Here is a 21,948-nt window from a genome sequence, read left to right as displayed (position 1 = left end):
TGTACTTACTTTCTCAGTCCTCAGCAAAGCAATTCAAAGTAAAACATCCCACCATCATATATCCTCTAAGCAGTCCTTTGTGATACCAGGACAGCCAAGAACTCTGTGACGTGACAAATTTAGCTATTTCAAATATTCTCTAAATACACAGTCAAACTGAAACTTTTGTGGAGAAGAGCTCTACTATTGATACCTTACTGTATCACAACAGTGCTGCTGTGTAGAATTTTGACTATTTTCTTCCAGGTAGTAGCTGTTGGCAACTACGGATCTGGAGATTATGACCAACTCCAGTCCATAATCCAAGTGTTGCTCACCAGGAGTCATATAGCTTTAATGCATATGGCCATACTTGCCAACTCACTATTTCCTCTCCTGTTTGCTTTTGCTCACATCTATCCATTTATCTCTTACATATCTTATGATATTAAGCCATGGGATTTAAAAATGAAAATCAAATGCCCTGCTTGGCAAAATGAACAGAAACAGAAGACACAAATCCTTAGAAAACTTACAACAGCTATATTCAGTTTTTAGAGGCTTGTGAATTTGTGAAGCAAATCACTTAAAGCCTGATACAGAATAATTTCAAAATTTATACACATTTAAAGGCATTATAAGGCACTAGTCTCTAAAAGAGTAACGTGCAGAAGTAATTAGTTCTACACTGCAATTCTCACTGAGATGTAAGACAAAAATATAGGAGTAATCTACTTTGATCCACGCATTGCAATCAAAATATATCGCAGCACTGCTTTGAAGGCAAGCAAACACTATACCCTAAACTAGCACCATTGTTTATTGCCTTGATGACCAAGACTTTCTTCTGCCACAGTAACATGCTCCTGTGTAAGTATAACTTGCAAGAGTAATTACACAACAGTTAATGTGAACCCTTTGCCACCCCACCACCTGAAATCGATGTTTCAACTGAAAGCTCAAGTTGCAGGTTTTCCAGTTTTTAGAAGTGGGTAGAGAAGCATGTCAGTAAATTATGTGAGAATATGTTTCTTACTCCGCTTTTTTTTTTACTGCTACTCTTTTGTTAGCATTACAGATGCTGTGATTTAGAAGTATCCCAGAATAAGAATATCTCAAGAGAAAATACCAGTGATGATGTGAAGGAATTACTGCTTTTCTTGTCTTCTACACTGCTCAGTGGTACTAGAGTTTATCTGAGATAGTGCTTGCTAGAAGGTAGGTGCTTTCCACTGAGGAGTAATCCCCATGCTGGAGAACTCACTGTCTACACCTAGACAGACATGTACACAAATAATTGGATTTAGGAAAGGGAAGTAAGGTAGAGCTCTCACTGAAGACAGCAGCTGGCAAGAAGAGCCTCCCACGGCTGCAGGCACATGTTGAAATGTTCTTGGCTGGGCAGATGCAGTGCCATGCCTGGGAAAGCAGGGCCAACTAGATGCAGCGAGCTCGCCTGCCTTCAGAGACACCGTTCCCCGGGGCCTCAGCTCGAGCGAAGCAGGCGGCTGCTTGGGGAAGGCTTGCTCTATTTTGTCTTAGATTTCACCAACTTGTCCTGTGGAGGGACAAGCAGGGAGGTGGCTTTAGGTTGCATGCTCTGGGCAGTCCGAGGAAGCCTGTTGTCTGGTGAGCCGGGAGCGCTTCCCCTTGCTCCGGCGGCACCCTGGGGTGCCAGGGGCCTGGGGGGGTGTGCAGCCCCGCGCTGCACACGCAGCCCTCACCCAGCAGCCTCCACCTCCCTGCCTGCCCGGGCTTTGCTGGTGCGGGAGGCTATAGGTGAGTAGTTGCTTCACATTCAATTTATGCATTCTGTTTATGGGTTAATTAATGTATTAATTTATTTATTAAAAATGCAGAACATATCTGTTCTGTGGGGAACATATCTGTCTGTGGGGAACATATACATGGGAGCATAGGGAAGATTAATTATTAAAAGCCTTAATCCTTAAAAATATCTGTACGTAAAAAGAAAATAAATAAATAAAAACTTCTTAGAGATGAGAATCCGCCTCTTAGAACAAGACTGAAAAAAAGGCTGTACTTTGTCTACCCCAGGGCAGCTTAGAGCAGGAATTAAGAAAGCTCTTAGAAATGATGTAAATAGTGGGTTTGCATGTTTTGAATGATGTGACTGTAAACTATGATTTTCTTATCTTTAGAGAAGTTGCTTGTATTAAAGTATTAACAAAGATGTGGTTGAGTAATGTCTAATCCACAGGTCATTTTTTGGAAGATGCTGATCGTCTGTTCTGCCAGTACATTCTGTCTGCTGTAGACTCAGTGAAAGTGTAGGTGCTCAGCAGCTTTGAAAAATCAACCTGGTAATATCCTGTGCCTCTGTATGGGACTGCACTATCATCAGAGGTGATTTTTATTTTTTAATAGTTGCTCTAGTAAGTGTTTCTTTTTATTCCAATTGAATAGTTTTGGTATTTTTCTGTCTATGGAAAAGGACCACTAAACTAAGGCTTAGGGCTGCTGCTTACAGGTAACCTGCCACAGTTCAGATATTGAAGCATCCATGGTCACTAGGTTACAGTTATTACAGTGGTTGTGGTTTTAGTTTAGATCAGTCTGAAGTGAATGAGCTGTGCTAAGTAGATCCAGACAGGGCTTCTAGTCTGGTGCCAGCAGAACTTAGGTTTAGATTAGGGTTTGGTAGGGGTCCAGATTTAGGATTGGAATTAAAGTTTGTTTCAAAGTTTACAGAGGCAGGTATATTAAATTTTCATTTTCAGATGCATGTTTAAGTGGGAAAAGGGAAAGCATAGGACTAATATTGGGAGGGAGGGAGGGAGGGATATTTCTGTGGCAATGCTCTGGTGTAGAATGATGTTCTGCAGATCTTCTGTGGAACTAGTATTAGATATGCCAAGTCTTATACAAGCAACGGGGGGGGGGGGGGGAGTCTGTTTTGGTGGCTTTTTACTGGAGGCTTTTTTATTTTTATTGCATTTACACATTTTAGTCTGGGGTAGCTGGTTCCATGTAGCTGTAGAAAGAATTACAGAAGCCTCATACATACCTTACTAAATACAGAGAAGTTCCTCTGAAAGTGCAACTTGTATTCTGTCAAAATTCATAGTATCGTTCTGACTAAACCTGTTTCCTGGCTTCATTTGTTGTGGTCTTGTGCGAACAGCCCCTGAGTGGGTATGACAGCGTAGGTTTACAGAAGCGGGCAAGATGAGTTGTTTTAATCCAGGTGCTGAGTACTGCGGCCTCAGCTCCAGCGACCTCTGTACCCGGCAGGGAACGTCTGTGAGAACAGAGGTAAACTCTCAGGCTTGGCTTTATGATTATTGACCTGCAGCCCTAAGTTGAGAAAAGCAACCGAAGCTGCTTTTCTACAAATGGCAGCTTAAGGTAACAAAAAGCACAAGACATGCGGCAAGAGCAGGCTAAGAACATTGGCCTGGGCGAGCCACGAGTGGCCAACACTCTTGTGCTGAACGAATGCCAGTGCTCAGGCGGCCGAGCTGAGACACAAAAATTGCTCCTACTCTGAAGCACTGGATGCGATCGCAGTGTGCACAGCCTGTGTGCTCCTGGAGAACAACATGCATACTAATTCTCAAATTGCCACTCTGCAGCATGTCTCGTTCCCGTCTTCTGCTTCTCAACAGCATGCCGGGAGCATGGAAGAGCCTTGTGATATCTTCTGATTTAACCCCTCACGGCCAGTTTCCCCATTCTTTATAGCTTTCCACAGTTGCGTGTTTCTCTAAACAGTTGAACAGTTTTACAGAAGCTGTGTGCCAAGAGGGGAAGGTTAAGCCTGAGAAAGAAATGGCCTGACACAGGGTTTGATTTATGGGCTGCTTGACACGTGTGATGAGCTGGCATGAGTAATTTTGTCTTTACATGTTATTTTCAGCACTAGTCTTCCCATGCCTTTTTGGCCTGACAGACATGACTCAGTGGATTAACAACTGTTACTGCTTCACGGTCAGCGTACCATAAATCAAAAGCCCTGTAAAGTCTTAGAGAAAAATATTTGAAGGCTTGGCTCAGCGGAAGGTCTCACTTAGCTGAATAGGAGCAGAGACCAGCAGCCCTGCTCTCTGCTGGTACTTTAGGTGAAAGGATCCTCTTTCTTGGTAGACTCTGGTGAGTTATAGCTGATCTGGACTTCTGTGCAGGACTCCAGTATTTTGGCTGACTTCTATTTTTTAATGCTTGAGGTATTTTTGACAAAGTACCACGATGAGATTCCAGGCTTAAGTTTGATTTGAAATGGCAAGCTGGAGGAGCACATGGTGTGAAGACAGAAACTTAGGAAGAGAAAACAACACAAGCCACCAGGCAAAGCTGCTGTGTTGCTGCAACCTGTTTAGCTTTTCTCTGGGTACTAACAGCTACGCTAACGGTTACGCGCCGTTAGGTAAAATCAGCTAATGGCTGAACGTCCGGGCTGCGTTGAGCTGGCCCCGTCCCATCCCCGAGCAAGCACACGGAGAGGACCGGCACCGGCGCGCCCCGGGCCCGGCCCGGCCGCAGCGGGCAGCGCTGAGCGCCCGGCGAGCTGCGCACCGCTCCGCTCCGCTCCGCCCCGGCGCGGCCCTGCCCGGCGCGGCCCCTCCCTTCCCTCGGGGCTCCGCCGCCGCGCAGCAGCCAGGCGAGTGCGGGGCCGCGCCGGGCCGGGGGGGGGGCGGCGCCGGGGGCTGCGCGGGGGCGCTCAGGGGCCCCGTGTGCCCGGAGCGCGGGGCAGCGGGCGGGCGGCGCGGGCAGGTGCGGAGCTGCCGCGGAGCTGCGCGGCTCCCTGCGCGCCGCAAGCCGGAGCCTCGGACGGGGCGCGGCGGCAGCGCACGAGCGCCCATGTGCGCCGGCTGCGCGGGGGGCGTTTGTGGCGCTCTTCGCGCTCACCAGCGAGGGTTTTCCAGCCTCCTGTTCCAACCCCTGCGGCAGGCAGTTTCGTAACTGCCTCCTGGCTGACCCCGCGGAGGAGCCGCTCCTGTAAGCTAAACGCGCAGCAGATATTCCCGGGGGAAGAACGTGCAGCGATCCCGGGCGCTCGTGCCCTGCGCCTCCCCGCAGCGGCCTGTCGGGGCCTGGCCCGAGCCGCGTGCGGATCCGCGGGGCCGGTAACACGCCGGCTCCCTTCGCCTTGCGCCCCGCGAGCCCCCCGGGGCTGGGGCGAGCCTGCTCCGGGAGACTTCCTCTGCTTAATTAATTCCTCTGCGGAATTAATTGCAAATTGCTGATAGATCAACTAGTGGATCTAATAAATGCATGTGAGAGCAGCTTGAACTTTGGCTGTGATTAGCCACTTACCTTGCGATCGCCAGCATTAGCTTTCTGACTTAACCTGTGCGTGTTGTGCAGTGCTAGGGTAGAGGCTGATTTTATTCAGCTGTGGCTGTTGTGTTTCCATGTGTGCACGGAGAGCTGCAGCCAAGGGCGACTCTCACACCTAGAGCTTCTTTAGAGGCAGGAAGGTAGATAGCAGCAGGGGCTTTAATAGATGCATTTCTATCCCTTTGCTGGGGTCTAGCAGTGGAAGCATAAAAAGAAGGTGGCACAGGTTCTCGTGGCCTAAATTACTGCTTCAGTAGTTAACTGAGCTACCTTAACTTTCTAAGTCTGTGCTCTTAATTGCGGGGTGCTGAAGGGGCTGCAGCGGTTCAAGTTCTGGCCTCCGCGGTGCGTCAGGCAGACACACGCTGCAGGTACACGCGTGCCCTCTGCTGCGGTGCCAACCGAGCAGCGCCGCTGGAGGTGGATCTTAGACGCTCTGTTTTGGGTTCTGCACAGAAGCCGAGGTGGTGCCTTGTGCCTTGGCTGAGGAACATTTATCCTGTTCTGTTGGATTTGCCGTTTTCTTGGATAGAGATTGGAACTGGTTAAAATGCTCAAAAATATTAATTTGTAATGCATTACATAATAAGCCTCTTTTCAGCAAGCTTTTCTTTTAAATGAAAGTTTTTTAGAATCTGCTGGTGACCAGCTCACTTCCTTCACAGTGCTTGTAGTATTGTCATTAATTTGCTTTTTTAAGAGTAATTTAATAAAGCTAGTTCTTGTGTTTGTTTTCTCAATCTCTTAAATGGGATTTAAGCCACTAATTCTGGAAAAGTGTTGGCTGACATTTCTTTTTTAACTGAAAAGTCACTGTTTTTCTAATTATTTGTACTAACTTAACCTGCTTGCTGGCTTTCAAGTACTAAATAATACTGAGCTCTCCTGGTTCGTCTTAACTGTGCAGTTTCAACACATGTTTTCTTCAGGATTAATTCAACAGAGTTATTCAAAAAGCATGCAGGATACACGGTCTGTGTTTACTGAGCACACCAATGCAATGCTGCTTTTCCGAATCTCACCCTTCTACAAATAGGGGACAGTAAAAGGGGAAAGAGATTTATGAGTGCAAGTGTGGTGGTCGCTGTCTAAGTCTGAAGATAAAGTCCAAGCCTGTGGGTGGCTTTGTCAGTAGAAATGCCGTTTCTCGCGCGCACGGTGCGAGTCAGCCGGGGTTGAAGGGTCACTTACCAGTCAGTACTTTAAGACTTGTATCCAGTTCTTCATTAGGAAAGTGATTTTGTGCTGTGTAATGCTAATATTGTCTGTGATGTTTTGTTGTCCATAGCTTAAAGGATGCCGCAGTGAGTGTGCTCTATGTTAAAATGGTACTTGTAAAAGCTTAACATTTTCAGCTCAATTCAGTAGATTAATCTACTAATTTTCTACTTTTCTTTCATTCTTGTTCTGATTCCTGTTCCTTTATTTCCCGATTGCAGGGTTGATGTACTGTTTACTTAATCAGGCCTTCTACAGCTGCTAACCTGGGAGTTTAGCATGAAGGATTTTGGTGTTTCTTTTAAAACTTCTGTCTGCAAATGACGTTTCAAATTGACATTTGTTTCTGTATGTTCTAAAGCAACTTATAAGCAGGATAACACTGCATTCAAATCTATCAGACTGCTGTTAGTTAAGGTAAATCTCACGTGTGTGTTTATAAGCGTGCTTACTTTGCAGTCTCTTTGGTCAGAGAGGTTAATTATTCCTTACTCAGGGCATTGCAGAAACGGAGGCTTGTTCTCGTGGTCTGGGCACGCTGTGTGTCGTCAGCCTGTTCTGTGTGTTCAGTAAAACCCAGACCAAAACCCCGAGTTCGTGAACTTCCGGAAGCAGATGTCCCTCCTAAAACTGTGTCACAGAAGGAAGTTGCAAAACTTATTCTTTGCAATTCTTTCCGACTCGGAGAGAGCAGGAGACATCTCTACCCGGTAACTCTTCTTTCTAGGGTTAGCACAACTGCTGGAGCGGTCTGTCCGCATCTTTAACCCCCTGCCTGCACTAGATGTGTAATGAACAGCCTTCCAACAGGAAACTAACTCCTTCTAGGGCTGCTTCTTGAGTGGGGAGGGGGTGGGAGAAACATGGCTGCATCTTGGAAACTGCTTGTAAAAGAGAGTGGTTAAAATTGTTTTTACAGGGGACACTTCCCAGATCTTCCTCCTCCTTCCCAAAGCAATTGCACTTTGGGGGTAATAATAGGACTTGGCAAAGATTTGGGGTGCTTGGAGGGGAGGGTGGTTAAGATAGCACGTGAAGGTGCAGAATGAATTGCTGACCTACGTCTGGCATAGCAGGATAAAGCAGAGAAGTCTTGAAGTCTATTTGGTGCAAGTCTATTGAAGTCTATTTTCTGGCCTCAGAAAATTTTCATAACAGTATTTCTCTGTAAGTACCGTTAATGAATTCTATCCTTTTAAGTGGAAAAGCTAGAATCCTTGTCTGATGATTCAAGGAATTATCCAAAGGGGGGTGGGGCAGCTAATTCAATACATGCAGATCTTGCCATAAGTTACTTTTTCAGGTGGTAATACTGACTCATTCTCCATTGTGAGTGCTGTGATAAGGAACTAAACTAAAATTAGTTTATACCTGTTTTATTACTGAAAAGCTAAAAACTGATATTCAGCATGTGTAGAGAATGGATTTATAACAGGAAGCGATCTTGTTCCCTCCAGCAGAGGCAGGGAGGGGGACGTGTCTGCAGAGACTGACCTTGCTTGTCTTCTAAAGAACAAAAGTTGCCCTGTCCCGGGTTGCCGGTGGGAAGGCACAGCGTGCTTTATGGTTCTAGCTCTTGTTTGTCAGGTGACAAGGTGCAGCTGTAGCAAAGGTAAGTATGGGTCTCTGACCCTCGCCTCCAGCTGCTTTGCTGATGTGAATGCGAAGAGGTGACTGTGAACAGAGAACTGAATCTTAATATTTTGGGTATACCTAAAGATCCCAAATCTAGGAAGGGATAAGCTATTGTTTCATTGAACTTAGTTTGTTTTCCTGTCATGCTTAGGGCTCGTTACATCTCCTGCGAGAGAGGAGTAAGGCATATGCCCTTACTGAAAGCACTGTAAAAGTTGGCACGCTTGCCCTAATGGCATGGGCCCCAGGAGGTGGGGAGAATGGGTATGGTTGATGTGTGCTTATGCTTGTACATGTTGACATTAAAATGCCAATGTAAGGATTTATTTCCTTGTCTGACACATTACGATTAGTGGAATGGCACTCAGTATATTCACAAAACTAACTTGTTCAGTATTTCTGATCTGCAGCATCTAACAAATCCTTGTTTCCTCTTGTAGCACTCCATCTGTTCACGACTGTAATATTACAGCCTATGCTATAGGATCAGAAACACCTTCCTGCCAAAATAAGTGGAAAATATTCTTATCTTTTGTTAAAATTCATTTGCCCGTATGAAATTTCAATTTACTGGCAGAGACCAGAATTGATTTTCAACTTGATTTTAGTCAATTTGAAAATTAACATTTTAACAGCCACAAAGGTGTTTAGTATTCTAATTCTTGCCTTGGAGACTCATTTAGCCATATAAATTAATATAAATGCTGCCTGCTCTCATTGTAGCTGGTGCCTTTCCTTATCTTGCAGCTTGACGCTTACTGAAAGATGTCAACGATTGGGGTAGCAGCCTCCTGTTCCTGTCTCCGTCCTGGTGTGTGGCTGCTGAAACCAGGCGTGCAGAAGATGAGCTGCCTTGGCTTACACACGGCAGCCAGGTGTGCTGCCAAGGATTGTTACGAAGTGCTTGTGCTGGGTGGAGGCACGGGTGGAATCACCATGAGTGCTCGCATGAAGAGGAAAGTGGGGGCAGGAAATGTGGCTGTTGTTGAGCCAAGTAAGGTAAATCTTCATTAGGTGCAAGTGTGAAGAGAATAAGCGTTTTATGTATGTGACCAGTTTGATCTGGTTCTGATCCCTCCCCAACCCCGAATGTTTTTAACTGGGAAGAGGAAGCCAACTTGCTAGCCTTTAGACGGCTTTGCATGAAATTTGTTGCTTCATCTTAAAGATGCCTCTGTCCCTCCAGCTTTGTCCTACAAGGCTCCTGGTCGCTTATGTAGATTCTTTTGTTAAGAATAAAGCGTTAGGAGCAAATTGCTTCCTATTTGGAGTGATGCACCTTCAACTTAAAGTCCACTTAAACAGGTCTTAAAAGTCGATTTAAACATTTCTTTCAGACTCATTACTACCAGCCACTCTGGACTCTGGTTGGTGCTGGTGCAAAGCAGCTGGCAACTTCTGCACGTCCAACCGAGAGTGTAATGCCTCAAGGCGTCGATTGGATCAAATCTCGAGTTACAGGGTTGGATCCAGATGAGAACTGTGTCTGGCTGGAGAATGATAAAAAGGTAATAATGTCAGAAAAATGTTATTCTGAATCTGTTGTTCCGTGTCATGAGTTGTCTGTCCACCTGCTGCGGGTCCCCATGGAACTCTCTGATGGGGAGAGGCTGGGAAATTCGCTTACTCTTATGAAAAGTACTTGATCCTAGAATCTGTTTATAATCAAAATTGCTGCGGATAACTAGGTTAGAATAACGTCAACTTACAATATTGTCATCGTAGCGCATTTCCCGCTTTATAGTGAACTGAACACAAAAGATGGAATAGTTTGCTCAAAACGCTTGGTTTCATGTGTAGCAAAGGTCATGTGTATAACTCTTAATGCGGTTAGCATTGTAACAATAAATTATTAGAGCTTAACATTATTTTACTAATACTCCCTACATCCCCTTCCCTTGTGACTGTTAAATGTTCTCAAAAAACTTAAATTTACTTCAACGTGATGTTTTGTTTTGTCTAAAATATTTTTTTTTCTTACATAACAGATATCTTACAAGTATCTGATAATTGCCCTTGGGATCAGTCTGCATTATGAAAAGGTATTTGGTTACAGTAATCCTGTTCTTACGAGTTTTAATGGCATCACATGCCCTCATGAGTCACTTAAAGTAAATGGCTTATCGGTACACTTTTGTACTACAGGAAGCTGAACACTAGTACAAATTAAAGAGCCAGAAGACAGCCTAATCAATTTAGTGTGCCTCTCCATAGCTCTGGCTGTAGTAACCCAAATTCCTCTTGGGAAGCTCTTTTAAGATAGCTTTGTTGTGTCTCTGTGGCAATACCAGCTGATGGGGCAGCAAGCTAAATTCGGAACCCAGTGCGGTCTCTAATAGTGAGATGGAGAGGTACGGTGACTGCAGTCCAAAGCATCTCCAATACAAGCACAAATGGGGAAAATACAGCAGTTAGTAAAAAGCTGCCCTGCCTGAGTGATTTGCCCTACTCTCCACCACCTTTCTTAAAGGGTGCACTTCAAAAGGAGCCAGCTGCGTTATCAAGGCTGTGTTTAAGTAGGCCCTGGGACCCTTCCCATCCATTAGGTTTCTTGTACGCGTTCAAGGAAAACGTTAATACGGTTGTATTGAAGCAAGAATGACCTTAGCAATACGTAGGAGGAGAGAAACACAAAATATGTTTGAGCAATTTGACTCTACTGGTATAACCTGACCAGAATATAGTGTGGTTGCTAATAATGTATTTGAGTCTCTCTTTGAATAGCTCCCAAGGTGTAAGTAAAGCAAGAGCTAGTCTAGTTAACTATAGTCACAGCAGATAAACTCTGGTGATCAGATGAGTGGAATAAGGATTTGCACTGTGTTTAGTGACCCCCTCAGCCTTCATATAAATCTCTATACAGTACAACCTGAGAAAACTAAACTCAGTATTCCATGGAGGAAGCCATGTAATACAATTAATCACTGCTACTCTGTAGTGAGATCTAGTGAATTTAGTGAATAAAATTCATAGTAACAGATTTATGACTTTAAAACCAAAGTGCCCAGTTTAACAATAGGCATGATTTCTCTTAATTATATCTTCACCAACAGCATACTTTCTGGTGTGGAGTGTAATGTCCCAAACACATTGCAGTGCATATAACATGAATCAGGTTTCTCACCGAGGTTCTGCAATCCCTTACTTTCAAAATGGGGATGACTGCCTTCCTCACAAACGGGCTCAGGCACAGTAGTAGCAGGGAAATAATTAGTGGAGACAGTTCGGCTAAAACAAAATACACGTCTGCAACTGCCTACTGAAAAGTTTCATTCACCTCAGAATTTTCATAATGCTGTTTTTATATGGTTTTCACTTACGGTGAAGTGGCACTGACTTTATGCATTCTTACTCCAAATTTCATGCTTTAGTCTACAAAAGCTCTGGTCTGGTTCTGTACTGAACACTTACGATACAGATCTTGCAGACCATTGTCATTTCAGTAAGTGTTACGTCTACTAAAATCTAATGGAAATATCTTTGGTTGATTGGTAGACTTATTTTCAAAAATACCAACTAGCTAGTGTATACAGACTTCCTTTTTGCCAAAGGCCTTTTAAATAGCTGTTTCTCAAGTGTGCATTTAATATTTGAAGATGAAGACAAACTTCTTGCCACCAGTATTTTAAACTTTAATTTTATTTTCTCAGATCACAAGTCTGTATTTAATACTTGAAAACAAAATTCTTGCCACCTGTATTTTAAACCTTATTTTTATTTTCTTAGATCAAAGGCTTGCCTGAGGGTTTTCATCACCCTAAAATAGGTTCCAATTATTCAGTTCATACAGTGGAGAAAACATGGAGAGCTTTGCAAGATTTCAAGGAAGGAAATGCCATCTTTACTTTTCCAAACACTCCAGTGAAATGTGCAGGGGCTCCTCAGAAAATCATGTATTTATCAGAGGCCTACTGGAGGAAAGTAAGTATTTTACTGTCTCTGCTGAAGCTTGTTCCGACAGCTAGAGGGAAGGCTTGTTTTGAGGAGTTTACACTATCTTTAAAATGAATGAAAAGCACACAAGAGAAATGTGACTCAGGATTCTTAAATAAAAGCGACTGAATTAGTATTTCTATTATTAACATATACTAAATGAAGCTAACTGAATTGTACAGAAATATTTAGCATATATTTAATATGGGAGAAAATTGTAGGATTCAGGATTCATAAGGAGTGAACTGTTTACCCTACTACCCGTGAGCCACAGATCCAACACTGTTCTCAGCATAACTTAAAACTTTAGGAGGTGCATTAAAATCAGTGGGGGGCATTAAGTCGGTCTTGTTGCTTTGCGTACTGAGTGCAGTACCTCTGCTGCTGTTTGTCTTTACGCCAGTCTGCAAAGTGGCTATGCTTGTTCCATGTCGTGCTCTGTCTGTGTGGGGAGTCACAGCCAGTCTGCTAAAGCAAGCTTTGTGGGAACAAAGACAGCCTCAAGTGGACGTGTCAGGCTTCATACATGTTTAAGTTTCATGAGCTGCCTACTAGGCAAGTACCTGAGGAATGCGCAAACCGAAGGTTTCAGAGCGCTGTATAATTCTGAGCTCATACAAACGCTTAACCTGCACGCAGTAATGTCGCTCAGTGAATTGCAGCCACCTCTTCTCACAAGCACTTCTGTGTCTCGCTCAGAAGCAGCAAAGATTAGCTTGTCTAGCTTCTAACGTGATCTGAAATAGCTGCATCTCCAGGGTTCTAATGTTAACACTTTATTTAATAATTGAACTGCACTAACAGTGTTATTGGCTCTTCAGTAGCATGGCAGTTCTCAACTCTTGATGCTTCTGCTAGTTTATCACACCTTCTAGATAGAAAATGCTAATCTAATCTTTCTTCACAGACAGGAAAACGATCCAAAGCAAACATAATGTTCAATACTTCACTTGGTGTCATTTTTGGTGTTAAGAAGTATGCTGATGCATTGCTTGAAATAATAAAGGAGAGGAATATTGCTGTTAACTATAGACGCAACCTTGTTGAAGTTCGAGCAGACAAGCAGGAAGCTGTGTTTGAAAACTTGGACAAACCAGGAGTCACTGAAGTTCATCAGGTCAGGAGCTTTCAGACCTCTAGTCTGGTCCTATTTCTTTTCCTTATATATACTGAAACATAACTACCACATTATAATAACATAATATTTATTGCTCCGTTATATACTGTCATTTGCCTCCTTGGCAAATGTCAGTCTCTAACTTCAGCTGAAGAGTCAAAAGCTAGGAACTAAAGTGGAGAGAAGAAAAAAATATTTCATAAATCCTGCCCAGAGTTATGTATGTCTTGTTAATATAACTGAAGAATATCTCTGGTATACCTGGAGGAAGGGAAGTTCTTGTTATGCCAGTCTTAAATGGAGTTCCCTGATAAGGTTCATGTTAATGAAGAATTCGGAAAGGATGCACTTCAAATTTGAGATAACTTGAAATTTTTCACTCTATATACTTGTTAAAAAAAAAAAAAAAGAAAAAAAACCTCTTCACAGTGTTCTCATTGCCTTATATCAACACAGGTATGATTTGCTCTGATAAACCATTCATGTAGCACCTTTACTTTCTGTCTAGTATGAAATGCTTCATGTCACCCCCCCAATGGGGCCACCTGATGTACTCATCAACAGTCCTGTCTCCGATGAAATTGGCTGGGTAGATGTAGATACGGAAACTCTACAACATAAAAAGTATCCTAATGTATTTGGTATTGGAGACTGCACCAACCTTCCAACATCAAAAACCGCTGCAGCTATAGGTAAAGGGGTGTGTGTGTGTAATGAAAAGGGTGGGAGTAGCAGTATGCTGCTTTTAAACCAGACAGATTAAATATTTAGTTTGTTACTCTGAGGTCTAGACTTAAATTCTTTCCATCTTTCAAAAAGACCAAGTCTCCTGGGCCAACTTCTGTAGTACAGTTAGCTAGGTACCACCACATTGATACTATTAACCCACAATTATAGTGCTCTTCTAAATGACTCACTTTTGAACTAGTTCTAGTTTCTCTGTGTTCACAGAATTGCATGAAGTGTTCCTTCATTACTCAGTAACAAAACTTTCTGCTGTATCTTAGAAGCTCACACGTACATGTCAGCTAACTGATAAGTCCCTACTGAAGAATCACGTGTTCTGTACTTGTTGCCACAGGATCCAGTATAAAAGCACTTTAGGCATATTGTAGCAGAACTAAAAGGCAATGTAAAATATAAGGCTGAACATGTGTGCGCATGCATACAGAAAGGCCAGAGCCTGTTTGGTGTATTATTGGTGTGACTCAAAGAATAGTATGTTCAACTATTCCAGCAAATGAGGCTGGAGTACTTCCCATGCAGCAGTAAAAATGAAACAAAACAAATGAAACTTCAATGCTTAGTGTTTGGGAAGACTGAGCAAGTATGATTTGGCATAGCAGAATACTTGCTAAAAATGCATAGCTCAAGTTTTGTTAAGCCTTCGCATGGTGGAAACAATAAGGCCAAAGCATTATTCCAGTATGGAATTTTCCATATGGGATTCTTACCTGGGATTGTAAAATTCACAAATGGATTTGAAATATAAGTTCAATTACAGCTGAATTAACAAGATGCCCAGCTACTATTGTATGCTCTAGTGCTGACAATAATTACTGTGTGAAGCAAAGCCTCAATACGCTTGTTTTTATCTTTTATGTAGCTGCCCAGTCTGGAGTGCTTGATAAAACTATTTCCATGGTAATGAAGAACCAGTTACCAACTAAAAAGGTACCTAGAGATCTTCTCTTAGGAAAAAGTTATCTTGAGTATTTTCTCCACTCTTAGTGGGAAGTCTTGCTAAGCAAGAAGCTAAGCCAGTGTAAAGTGTACAGAAAGGGCTTCATGTCAGCAATGTGGGTGCTGAAGAACTGGCTAAGTACTGTATATCATAATGGTCGTTTAGTTGCGTAATTCATATTCTTGATACTGTCTTTAAAAATAATATCAATTTAATTCATTGACTTCTGAGTTCTCTGCCAACTTAAACATGTATCCCTTTCTGGATAGGAAAGGCTGATTAGGCTGGATTTTTCCACAATACAGGTGGCTTTCAGAGCAAAACTATTGATTGACTACTATGCTCCATTCTCTGGGGAAAAGATTGCAAATTTTACAGATCTGTGCTACATTCAGCTTGCCTCCCCTGTATAGAACCTTACCATCTAAGGAGGAGCTAAATGGAAGCGGCAGGATCTGGTTTTGTTTGTGCTACAGGCGCTGTCGTGCCTCTGACTACGTATAATTTCTCTTTAAGAGACTGCTCTCATTTTACGTATGGCTTCTGAATGAATTTTCCTGAGAATACTAACCTGAATATCATAGTCCATACTGCTGTGATCCTCTGGAAGTTCTTATGACTATATTCAAGATTTTGTTTATATACTATTAAAGCCAGCACTAGCTCATCCTAGTCTACTAGTCACCTATTCTGCTGGTTACAATAACTCCTGGCAATTAATGAGACAAATCCCTATTGTTCTAGGTCAGTACTAATATAAGCAGTGTTCCTAAGCAAATGCACAACCTGACAGACAACGTTTTAATATTATGGTTATCATGCCATAACTGGCCTAGCAGTCCCCCAAACTTGCTAGTATTAACACTATACACTTTTTTCTTCTTTTTTTAGTGGTATACTAATGTAGAAACTGGCTTTGAAATACGAATGTTAATCATGTAGCTTGCAATATTTCAGCACGTGGACTTTACTCAGAATAATTAGACAGGTATATTCTTCATTGCAGTACGACGGATATACTTCCTGCCCTCTAGTCACAGGCTACAACAAGGTGATTCTAGCAGAGTTTGACTACAAGGCCCAGCCACTGGAGACATTTCCCATTGACCAGAGCAAGGAGAGGGTAACCATGTACCATATGAAAGCTGATATGATGCCACTTCTCTACTGGAATGCATTACTCAAGTAAGTATTTAAGTGTGAGCAGGCATAGCTGCTGTGATAATTCATGCAGAATAAAGCCAGGTGGATATGTGTTCTGACTTAAAACTCACTGGAAAAGAAGCAGTTGCACTATGAACTGTGTGCTGCAGATCTAGCAGCTAAAGCGTGCCCTTAGTCCTGGACTTCCTGAGGATACTGGGCATTTCCCTAAGAAAAAGGGTTTGTGGAAGGAGAACAGCATTGGCTTACACAGAAGGGCGTCCCTTGCCCAATTTGCAACAGAACTGAAGCAAAGATTACTCTTCAAAACAAACCAAGAAACCCCCACTTTGACAGTATGTGCATATATAACCTGATGAAACAACTTTCTGCTTTTCTAGGGGCTACTGGGGAGGACCAGCTCCTTTCAGGAAGCTAATGCACCTGGGCTTAAAGTAACTGCTGGTTCTTGATGCTAGTCAACACTTATGAAGAAAAAGGACTGGTCTCTGAATGGATTGATATATATCCTTCCTCTTGGCCTACTTTCTAGTTGACTGATGTGATTTTTTTATTTTTTTATTTTTAAATCATGGTTTTGTCTCAGATTCATTTTCTCCCATTAGGGATTAAGCCTTGCTGTTTTCTCACCACTCTTCTACTTAAACCAATGCCTTAAGATGCTTTCACACACCCAGGAGTTTGAACCAAAGTGTGAACTTGCCTTAAGCTACAAGACACTACTGAAATCTTCTGCTGCAATCATTAAACTTAAACCTGTTGTGTATGTAACCCTACATACTCATGACTCTAAAAGATGTAAAAAGATGTAGCCTGTATGTAATCAATGTGCACTGGATTTAACAGAATAAATCAATGTCAGTAAAATGGTCTAGAAATTCTCTCGTTCTTTCATTTTTGAAGTATGAGCCAAATCACTCCTAATGGTTGCTGTCTAATTATAGAAGGTAGTGCAGGTTATTGATAGGGGGAACAACTCTCTACTGAGAAGAGAATGTATTTTCATAAAAGCCTTATCTGTGCTAAAGCAGTGCATATACTAGCATAATTATGCCACTTCATGTCATTTCAATGATAGTCTTTTACTGTTTAAGAATGTAGTGAAGGGAAGCCGCTAGAGAAAGTGAGAAGACTTAAGTCACATGCAAAGCGGATGCTAGTCTCAAGCACAAATTAAGACGACTGGTGACAGGGGGAAATGTTCTTTAATTATGACCATATTTAACTGAGTTTCAAGGAAAGATTGAACAAGAGTTAGAGAGTCTTCACAGAAGCTGGAACTTTAGTGGTGGTCAGGTACACATCTTGGAGCAAACAGGAATCTTCTTCACCCACAAGAATCAATAGCAGCTTATTTCTAAACAGAAAACATGAACATTTCTAAGCTACAGCTTCATGCTTTTCAACCTAGCCTTTATAAGGGCTACATATTCATTTAAAATTAAACCACTACCTTTGAGTTGGAGTTAAGGATCAACAGGTACCTGCATATTAAGGAGTTCTTCAATCTTGTTCTGAATCTGTCCATACACATCATTAAACAGTTCCTCCTTGGATTTTGTTCCATTCAAGTGCACTTAAAGTAAGAATGTTTAAAAAAAGAGCTATAATAAGATCTGGCCAGCTTACAGAAATTCTAATTCAAGGAGTACGCAACTCAACTAGTTTCAGGGAAATACAGTCCATCCCACTGCTTCAATCCCTCTCACTTTACCAGAATGTTCATCCTGGGTTTGAAAAGCACTTTCTCATAAAAGTCTTATAAAAGTACTTTTGTCATTAAAGACTTACCCACATCAACTCCAAGATCTTCCATTATCTTCCTGTGCTTTACATACATAGGCCAGACGTGGCCATCAAACAATCCAGGTGGATCTGGTACAGTGTAATTCCTTGAACTATATTAAGACATTGTTATACATGAGTAGTCCAATTACAGTTTAGGGAAGTTGTACATAAAGCACTCATAAAGCACTAGCCTAAGCCCATTGCCTTCAATTTAGTTTTTGAGCTTATCAGAAGTTAGTATTTGGCACCAGCTGCAATAGAGGTAGCAAGAACGGTTGGATTTTGATGGATTCAAAAGGAAAAAAGATTCTTAAAGATTAAACTTACCATTGAAGAATAGCCCTCTCTTAAAGCTTTAGCAGAAGTGCAGGCAAAATAGCTGGCTACTTATTCCACTGAAGCTTAACTGTTCTCAGAGTTTAACTTGTTTCATTTGCACTAAGAACACTGTATGTGTACAACAATACAGCCAAATATAAAACCCCAGGATAGATGAAGTCCTAGAAACCATGATCATGGGAAAATGATAAAGCTATTCAAAGAGCTATGCTGAATTTGAACATTAGTCTCATGCATACAATAGTTTGGCAGAACACTTTGGGGTTTGTTCAGTGAAGGAAGCTACAACTGTCTAGCACAGTAGCTACATTAGTGTTTATCCTTTCTTATCTAAAATCTTTAAAAAGAAACTAAATCTTGAACTGCGTAAGACATTACTGGCTTAGGAGAAGAACTTTTAGAGATGAACTTACCTTCTTCTCCTTTTGCATTCTTCATACGGAATGGAAAGAAAGTACCGATGGTGGAACACATCAATCAATGGCCTGAAAGAGACATGTAAGTGGTTACAGCTAATCTATTTGATTAGTAGTAAGAAATAGAAAAGTAAAGCTACATCCATTTCCTATACTTAGAGCTATCTTCAGACTTGTGACACTGAAACTCACCACTAGCCTGTATCAGCTGCTACCTCTTGGTTTAGAACAGAACTTTTTATTCCCTTGAATGCTGACCAGTCTAAATCATGTAAAAAAAAAAAAAAGTCACAACTTGATACCTGTAGGTGTAAAGTAGGAAGCCTTCAACAATAAGGATGTGGATGGTGTCATCTCCTCCCTCTGTATCTTGTAAGATTTGGGCATCCAGTGTGTTATTGATCCCATGAGAACGTTCAAACTTGACCGGGTTTTTAATCCAAGCATTTATGGTACTCATCATAGCTTCCATATCCAGTGCACTAATCACTAAAACAAAACATATAGCAATCACTAAGTAGTAATTAAGCATCATCTAATATTAGAGTCAGTACAAAAAAAATGCACATAAAGAATCAAATAAATACTCAAGTCTTTGAGAGTTACAGTTTGTTTGATAACTCTGTAACAAAGCCTTACCATCATACTGTTTAAACCCATCTTCAACTTCTATTTCATCTTGAGGCTGAAACAGTTTCAAGAAAAAGCAGCTTGGTCAGCACAGCAACCGGGAGGCCCGTTTCAAACGGAGGTGAGAGATCCGAGCCGTGGTAATAACCCGCCAAGGTACAAAGGGGAATCTTAGCCCTCCACCAGGTTTCTTTGCAACAGATACAGAGCAGCAACCAGCCCCAGATAAAGCGGCCTGCGCCTCTATCTTCCCACCAACAGGGACGCGCCGCACGGCCCTCCCGGAGGACGCAAAGCCCGCGGGGGCTCAGCCGTGCGCCGCGTGGCCGGCCCGGCCCACGCGGGGCTGCGAGGAGCGCGGAGGCGGCGCCAGGCGGAAGCAGGCGGGGGCCCCCCGCGCCTCGCGCCGCTCCGCAGGGGGCGGCCGGGCCCAGCTCACCTTGAAGAAGTCGTCCTGGTGCACCACGCTGCAGTTGGGCAGGGCCTGCATGAGCTTGCGCGTCAGGGTGGTCTTGCCGCCGTTGGTGACCCTGCGGCGAGAGGCGCCGAGCCGTCGCGAGCGCCGCGCGCCACATGCGCCCCCGCCCCCCCCCGGCACTGCGGCACGCGGTGGGGGGGGGAGGGGAACCGCACCGCCCCGCAGCCCCCGGGCGGCTCCCCCGCCCGCCGCTGCCGCCGCGCCGCTCACCCGCCGATGCCGATGATGATGTTCATGGCGCGGCCGGCAGCCGCCCGGCCCGTCTGCTACAGCCTGTTCCTGGGGGGGGGGGGGGGGGGGGGGGAGATGGGGGGGGGCGGTGTCGCCGGTACCGGCCGCCTACGTGCCTGAGCCGGGACCCGGGGAGGGGAGAGAGGGGCTGGAAAGAGAGGAGGAGGTAGAGAGGGGAGAAGCCCAACGTCAACTGCCGGGCAACGCCATGACCGGAGGAGGAGGGAGCAGCCGAGCGGGTCCGCGCCGCACCAGCGCGCTCCGCAAAGGGAAGCGGGCAACCGCTGCATGAGGCTTCCCTCACGCTACCGCGCGCCCATTGGGCGGCTGCCACGGCGCCGCAACCAATGGAGTGCGCGCCGCGACGGCGCCTCGCGGCCATTGGGCTGGGCGCGCTCGCCTGGCTTCCGATAGGCTGCAGCGCCGGCCGCTCGGTGGCGCCCATTGGCCGCTGCGCCAGGGTGGGGGGCAGCTGCGCCAATGGCAGCGTGGCGCCCGCTGAGGGCGAGAGGGGGGAATCCGGTCGCGGCGCCGCTGTGGGGATGCGCCGCGCTGAGGCCCCGCGGCAGCACCGGCGGGGGAGGGGGCGCGGCGGCGCTGCGGGCCCGGGGCGGCGGCGGCGGCGGCGAGGGGCCGCCGGGCGGGAGGGCGCGGCGGCGGCGGCGGAGCGGGGAGGGGCAGGAGGGCTGAGCCGGCAGCGGCCTCCTTACCCGGGGCGACCAGAGGAACCGGGCGTGTCCGAGCCGGAGCGGGGAGATGCGACGAGGCAGATGCAGCGCTGGGCGCGGGGGAGCAGCGGGGTCGCCCCGTGGGGCCTGCAGGACCTCGGCATCCTCCATGGCCAAGGTCAAGCTCTGTCCTTGCCGCCACGCGGTTAGGGAGGCTCATGTGCGCGCACAGCAGAAATTTGACTGGAAAACCGGCTCGGTGCCAAGTGCTGGTCTCCGGTAGTCCCCGGTTTTTGAAAGAAGGACGGTTACCAGCCCTGCGACTGGAGGGGGCCGGGAGCGTCGCCGCGCGCGTGGCCGCCGGTCGGGCCTGGGCTCCCGGTGCTGCGGCCGCAGAGATCCCCAGGCCTGGAAACCAGGGCCTGAGGGACCTCGCCTCGGACCGTTGAGACCTTTTCCCTTCTATAACGAAATAAAACTTATGGTCACAGCGAATTTTTAAGTCCAGTCTGAATTTGTTCTTAGTAACGTTAAATTCCATAATTTACCAGTAAATAAGTCAATTTAGCATGTTCATGACACCAGTGTTTGAGACTGGTGTGATGCCAACCATTCAGCTTGCTTCTCATCTTCTCTTGATTTTCACTGATTTTCTGCTGGTAGGACTCCAGCCAAGTCCCAGTTGGTTTCTCTAGTACTTATTTTTATCTTCCAAACAGAACACATAATTAGGTCTCTTGTTTTTTCTTCTTGTTTTTTTTGGGGGGGGTGGGGGGAGGCAGCTTTTTTCAACTTGTGACTAAGCCTGTTTCCACTTTGCTGCAGAGAGCCTCTCTTTCTTTTTTTATCTTTATGTCTGCTTTGCGTCTAAAAGGAGACACTTCAAAACTTCTGAGACTACACCCAAATTCCTTAGTTTAATATTACCAATACATCTAGATTAACAGAGGTCTCATTTAAAACCCTTTTCTCAGCTTTCTATGAAGCTTCAGAACTCCAAAAGACCCATATAGAATCAGACTATGTAATAGTGTTATGATGTAGTTTGAGGACTACATCTTAAACTAAATTTATAATCTATGCATATATTAATAAAATCAGGATGCTAACTCCAAGCAGGTAAGGTCATTCTACAGCAGGGTTTCTGCTGGTTGGCTCCGAGGTTCTTCCAAAGCCTTGGTAGTTTTTTTGTTGCTCTTCATCTTTTATCAAGGAAGACACCTTAACTGTACTCTTGAAGTGTTATTTTCAAAACTAATTTTTGATTTAGAAGTGAAAGTTCCACTGTTTTTTACCCTACCTTGCCATTCAAATATGTAAACGTACAACCATTATGGGATTTTAACATGATGTGAGTAACAAATGAG

General features: G+C 44.4%; 2 protein-coding genes across 8 annotated transcripts; one reads left to right on the top strand and one right to left on the bottom strand.

Moving 5' to 3' along the window:
- Positions 1–4,557: 4,557 nt before the first annotated feature.
- SQOR (sulfide quinone oxidoreductase) lies at positions 4,558–17,122 on the top strand. Of its 6 annotated transcripts, none has more exons than XM_067305511.1 (12): positions 6,922–7,208; positions 7,575–7,665; positions 7,956–8,110; positions 8,881–9,132; positions 9,471–9,641; positions 10,122–10,175; positions 11,860–12,054; positions 12,974–13,183; positions 13,692–13,875; positions 14,790–14,857; positions 15,874–16,052; positions 16,412–17,122. In XM_067305511.1, the coding sequence occupies exons 4-12, from the start codon at positions 8,899–8,901 to the stop codon at positions 16,467–16,469; spliced, it is 1,353 nt and encodes a 450-aa protein (XP_067161612.1). In that variant the 5' UTR covers positions 6,922–7,208; positions 7,575–7,665; positions 7,956–8,110; positions 8,881–8,898; the 3' UTR covers positions 16,470–17,122. The 6 variants fall into 6 exon arrangements, with proteins under 6 accessions (XP_067161615.1, XP_067161614.1, XP_067161612.1 ...); XM_067305512.1 differs by having other exon boundaries at positions 7,572–7,665; XM_067305513.1 differs by lacking the exons at positions 6,922–7,208; positions 7,575–7,665 and adding an exon at positions 4,576–4,600.
- A 95-nt stretch (positions 17,123–17,217) lies between these two features.
- On the bottom strand, positions 17,218–19,968 carry LOC106496525 (nicotinamide riboside kinase 2-like). 2 transcript variants are annotated; one of them, XM_067305517.1, is made up of 8 exons: positions 19,893–19,968; positions 19,644–19,734; positions 19,214–19,259; positions 18,877–19,063; positions 18,572–18,643; positions 17,823–17,929; positions 17,485–17,607; positions 17,218–17,388 (listed from the first exon to the last, which is right to left on the bottom strand). In XM_067305517.1, the coding sequence occupies exons 1-7, from the start codon at positions 19,916–19,918 to the stop codon at positions 17,498–17,500; spliced, it is 639 nt and encodes a 212-aa protein (XP_067161618.1). In that variant the 5' UTR covers positions 19,919–19,968; the 3' UTR covers positions 17,218–17,388; positions 17,485–17,497. The 2 variants fall into 2 exon arrangements, with proteins under 2 accessions (XP_067161618.1, XP_067161619.1); XM_067305518.1 differs by having other exon boundaries at positions 17,516–17,607.
- Between the last annotated feature and the right edge of the window lie 1,980 nt (positions 19,969–21,948).

The sequence above is a fragment of the Apteryx mantelli genome, chromosome 15, assembly GCF_036417845.1.
Source record: "Apteryx mantelli isolate bAptMan1 chromosome 15, bAptMan1.hap1, whole genome shotgun sequence".
Taxonomy (NCBI): domain Eukaryota; kingdom Metazoa; phylum Chordata; class Aves; order Apterygiformes; family Apterygidae; genus Apteryx; species Apteryx mantelli.
Note: the sequence above shows the minus strand (reverse complement) of the source record. Positions and strands in the feature narration are given on the sequence as shown.

Coding starts and splice junctions, on each gene's coding strand:
- SQOR (XM_067305514.1), top strand. CDS start 8,899: ATGTCAACGATTGGGGTAGCAGCCTCCTGTTCCTGTCTCCGTCCTGGT. Junction 14,858..15,873: donor ACCAGTTACCAACTAAAAAG/GTACCTAGAGAT, acceptor TCTTCATTGCAG/TACGACGGATATACTTCCTG. Junction 16,053..16,411: donor TACTGGAATGCATTACTCAA/GTAAGTATTTAA, acceptor CTGCTTTTCTAG/GGGCTACTGGGGAGGACCAG.
- LOC106496525 (XM_067305517.1), bottom strand. CDS start 19,918: ATGAACATCATCATCGGCATCGGCGG. Junction 17,930..18,571: donor GAATGCAAAAGGAGAAGAAG/GTAAGTTCATCT, acceptor GTCTTAATATAG/TTCAAGGAATTACACTGTAC. Junction 17,608..17,822: donor AGATCTTGGAGTTGATGTGG/GTAAGTCTTTAA, acceptor TCTTACTTTAAG/TGCACTTGAATGGAACAAAA.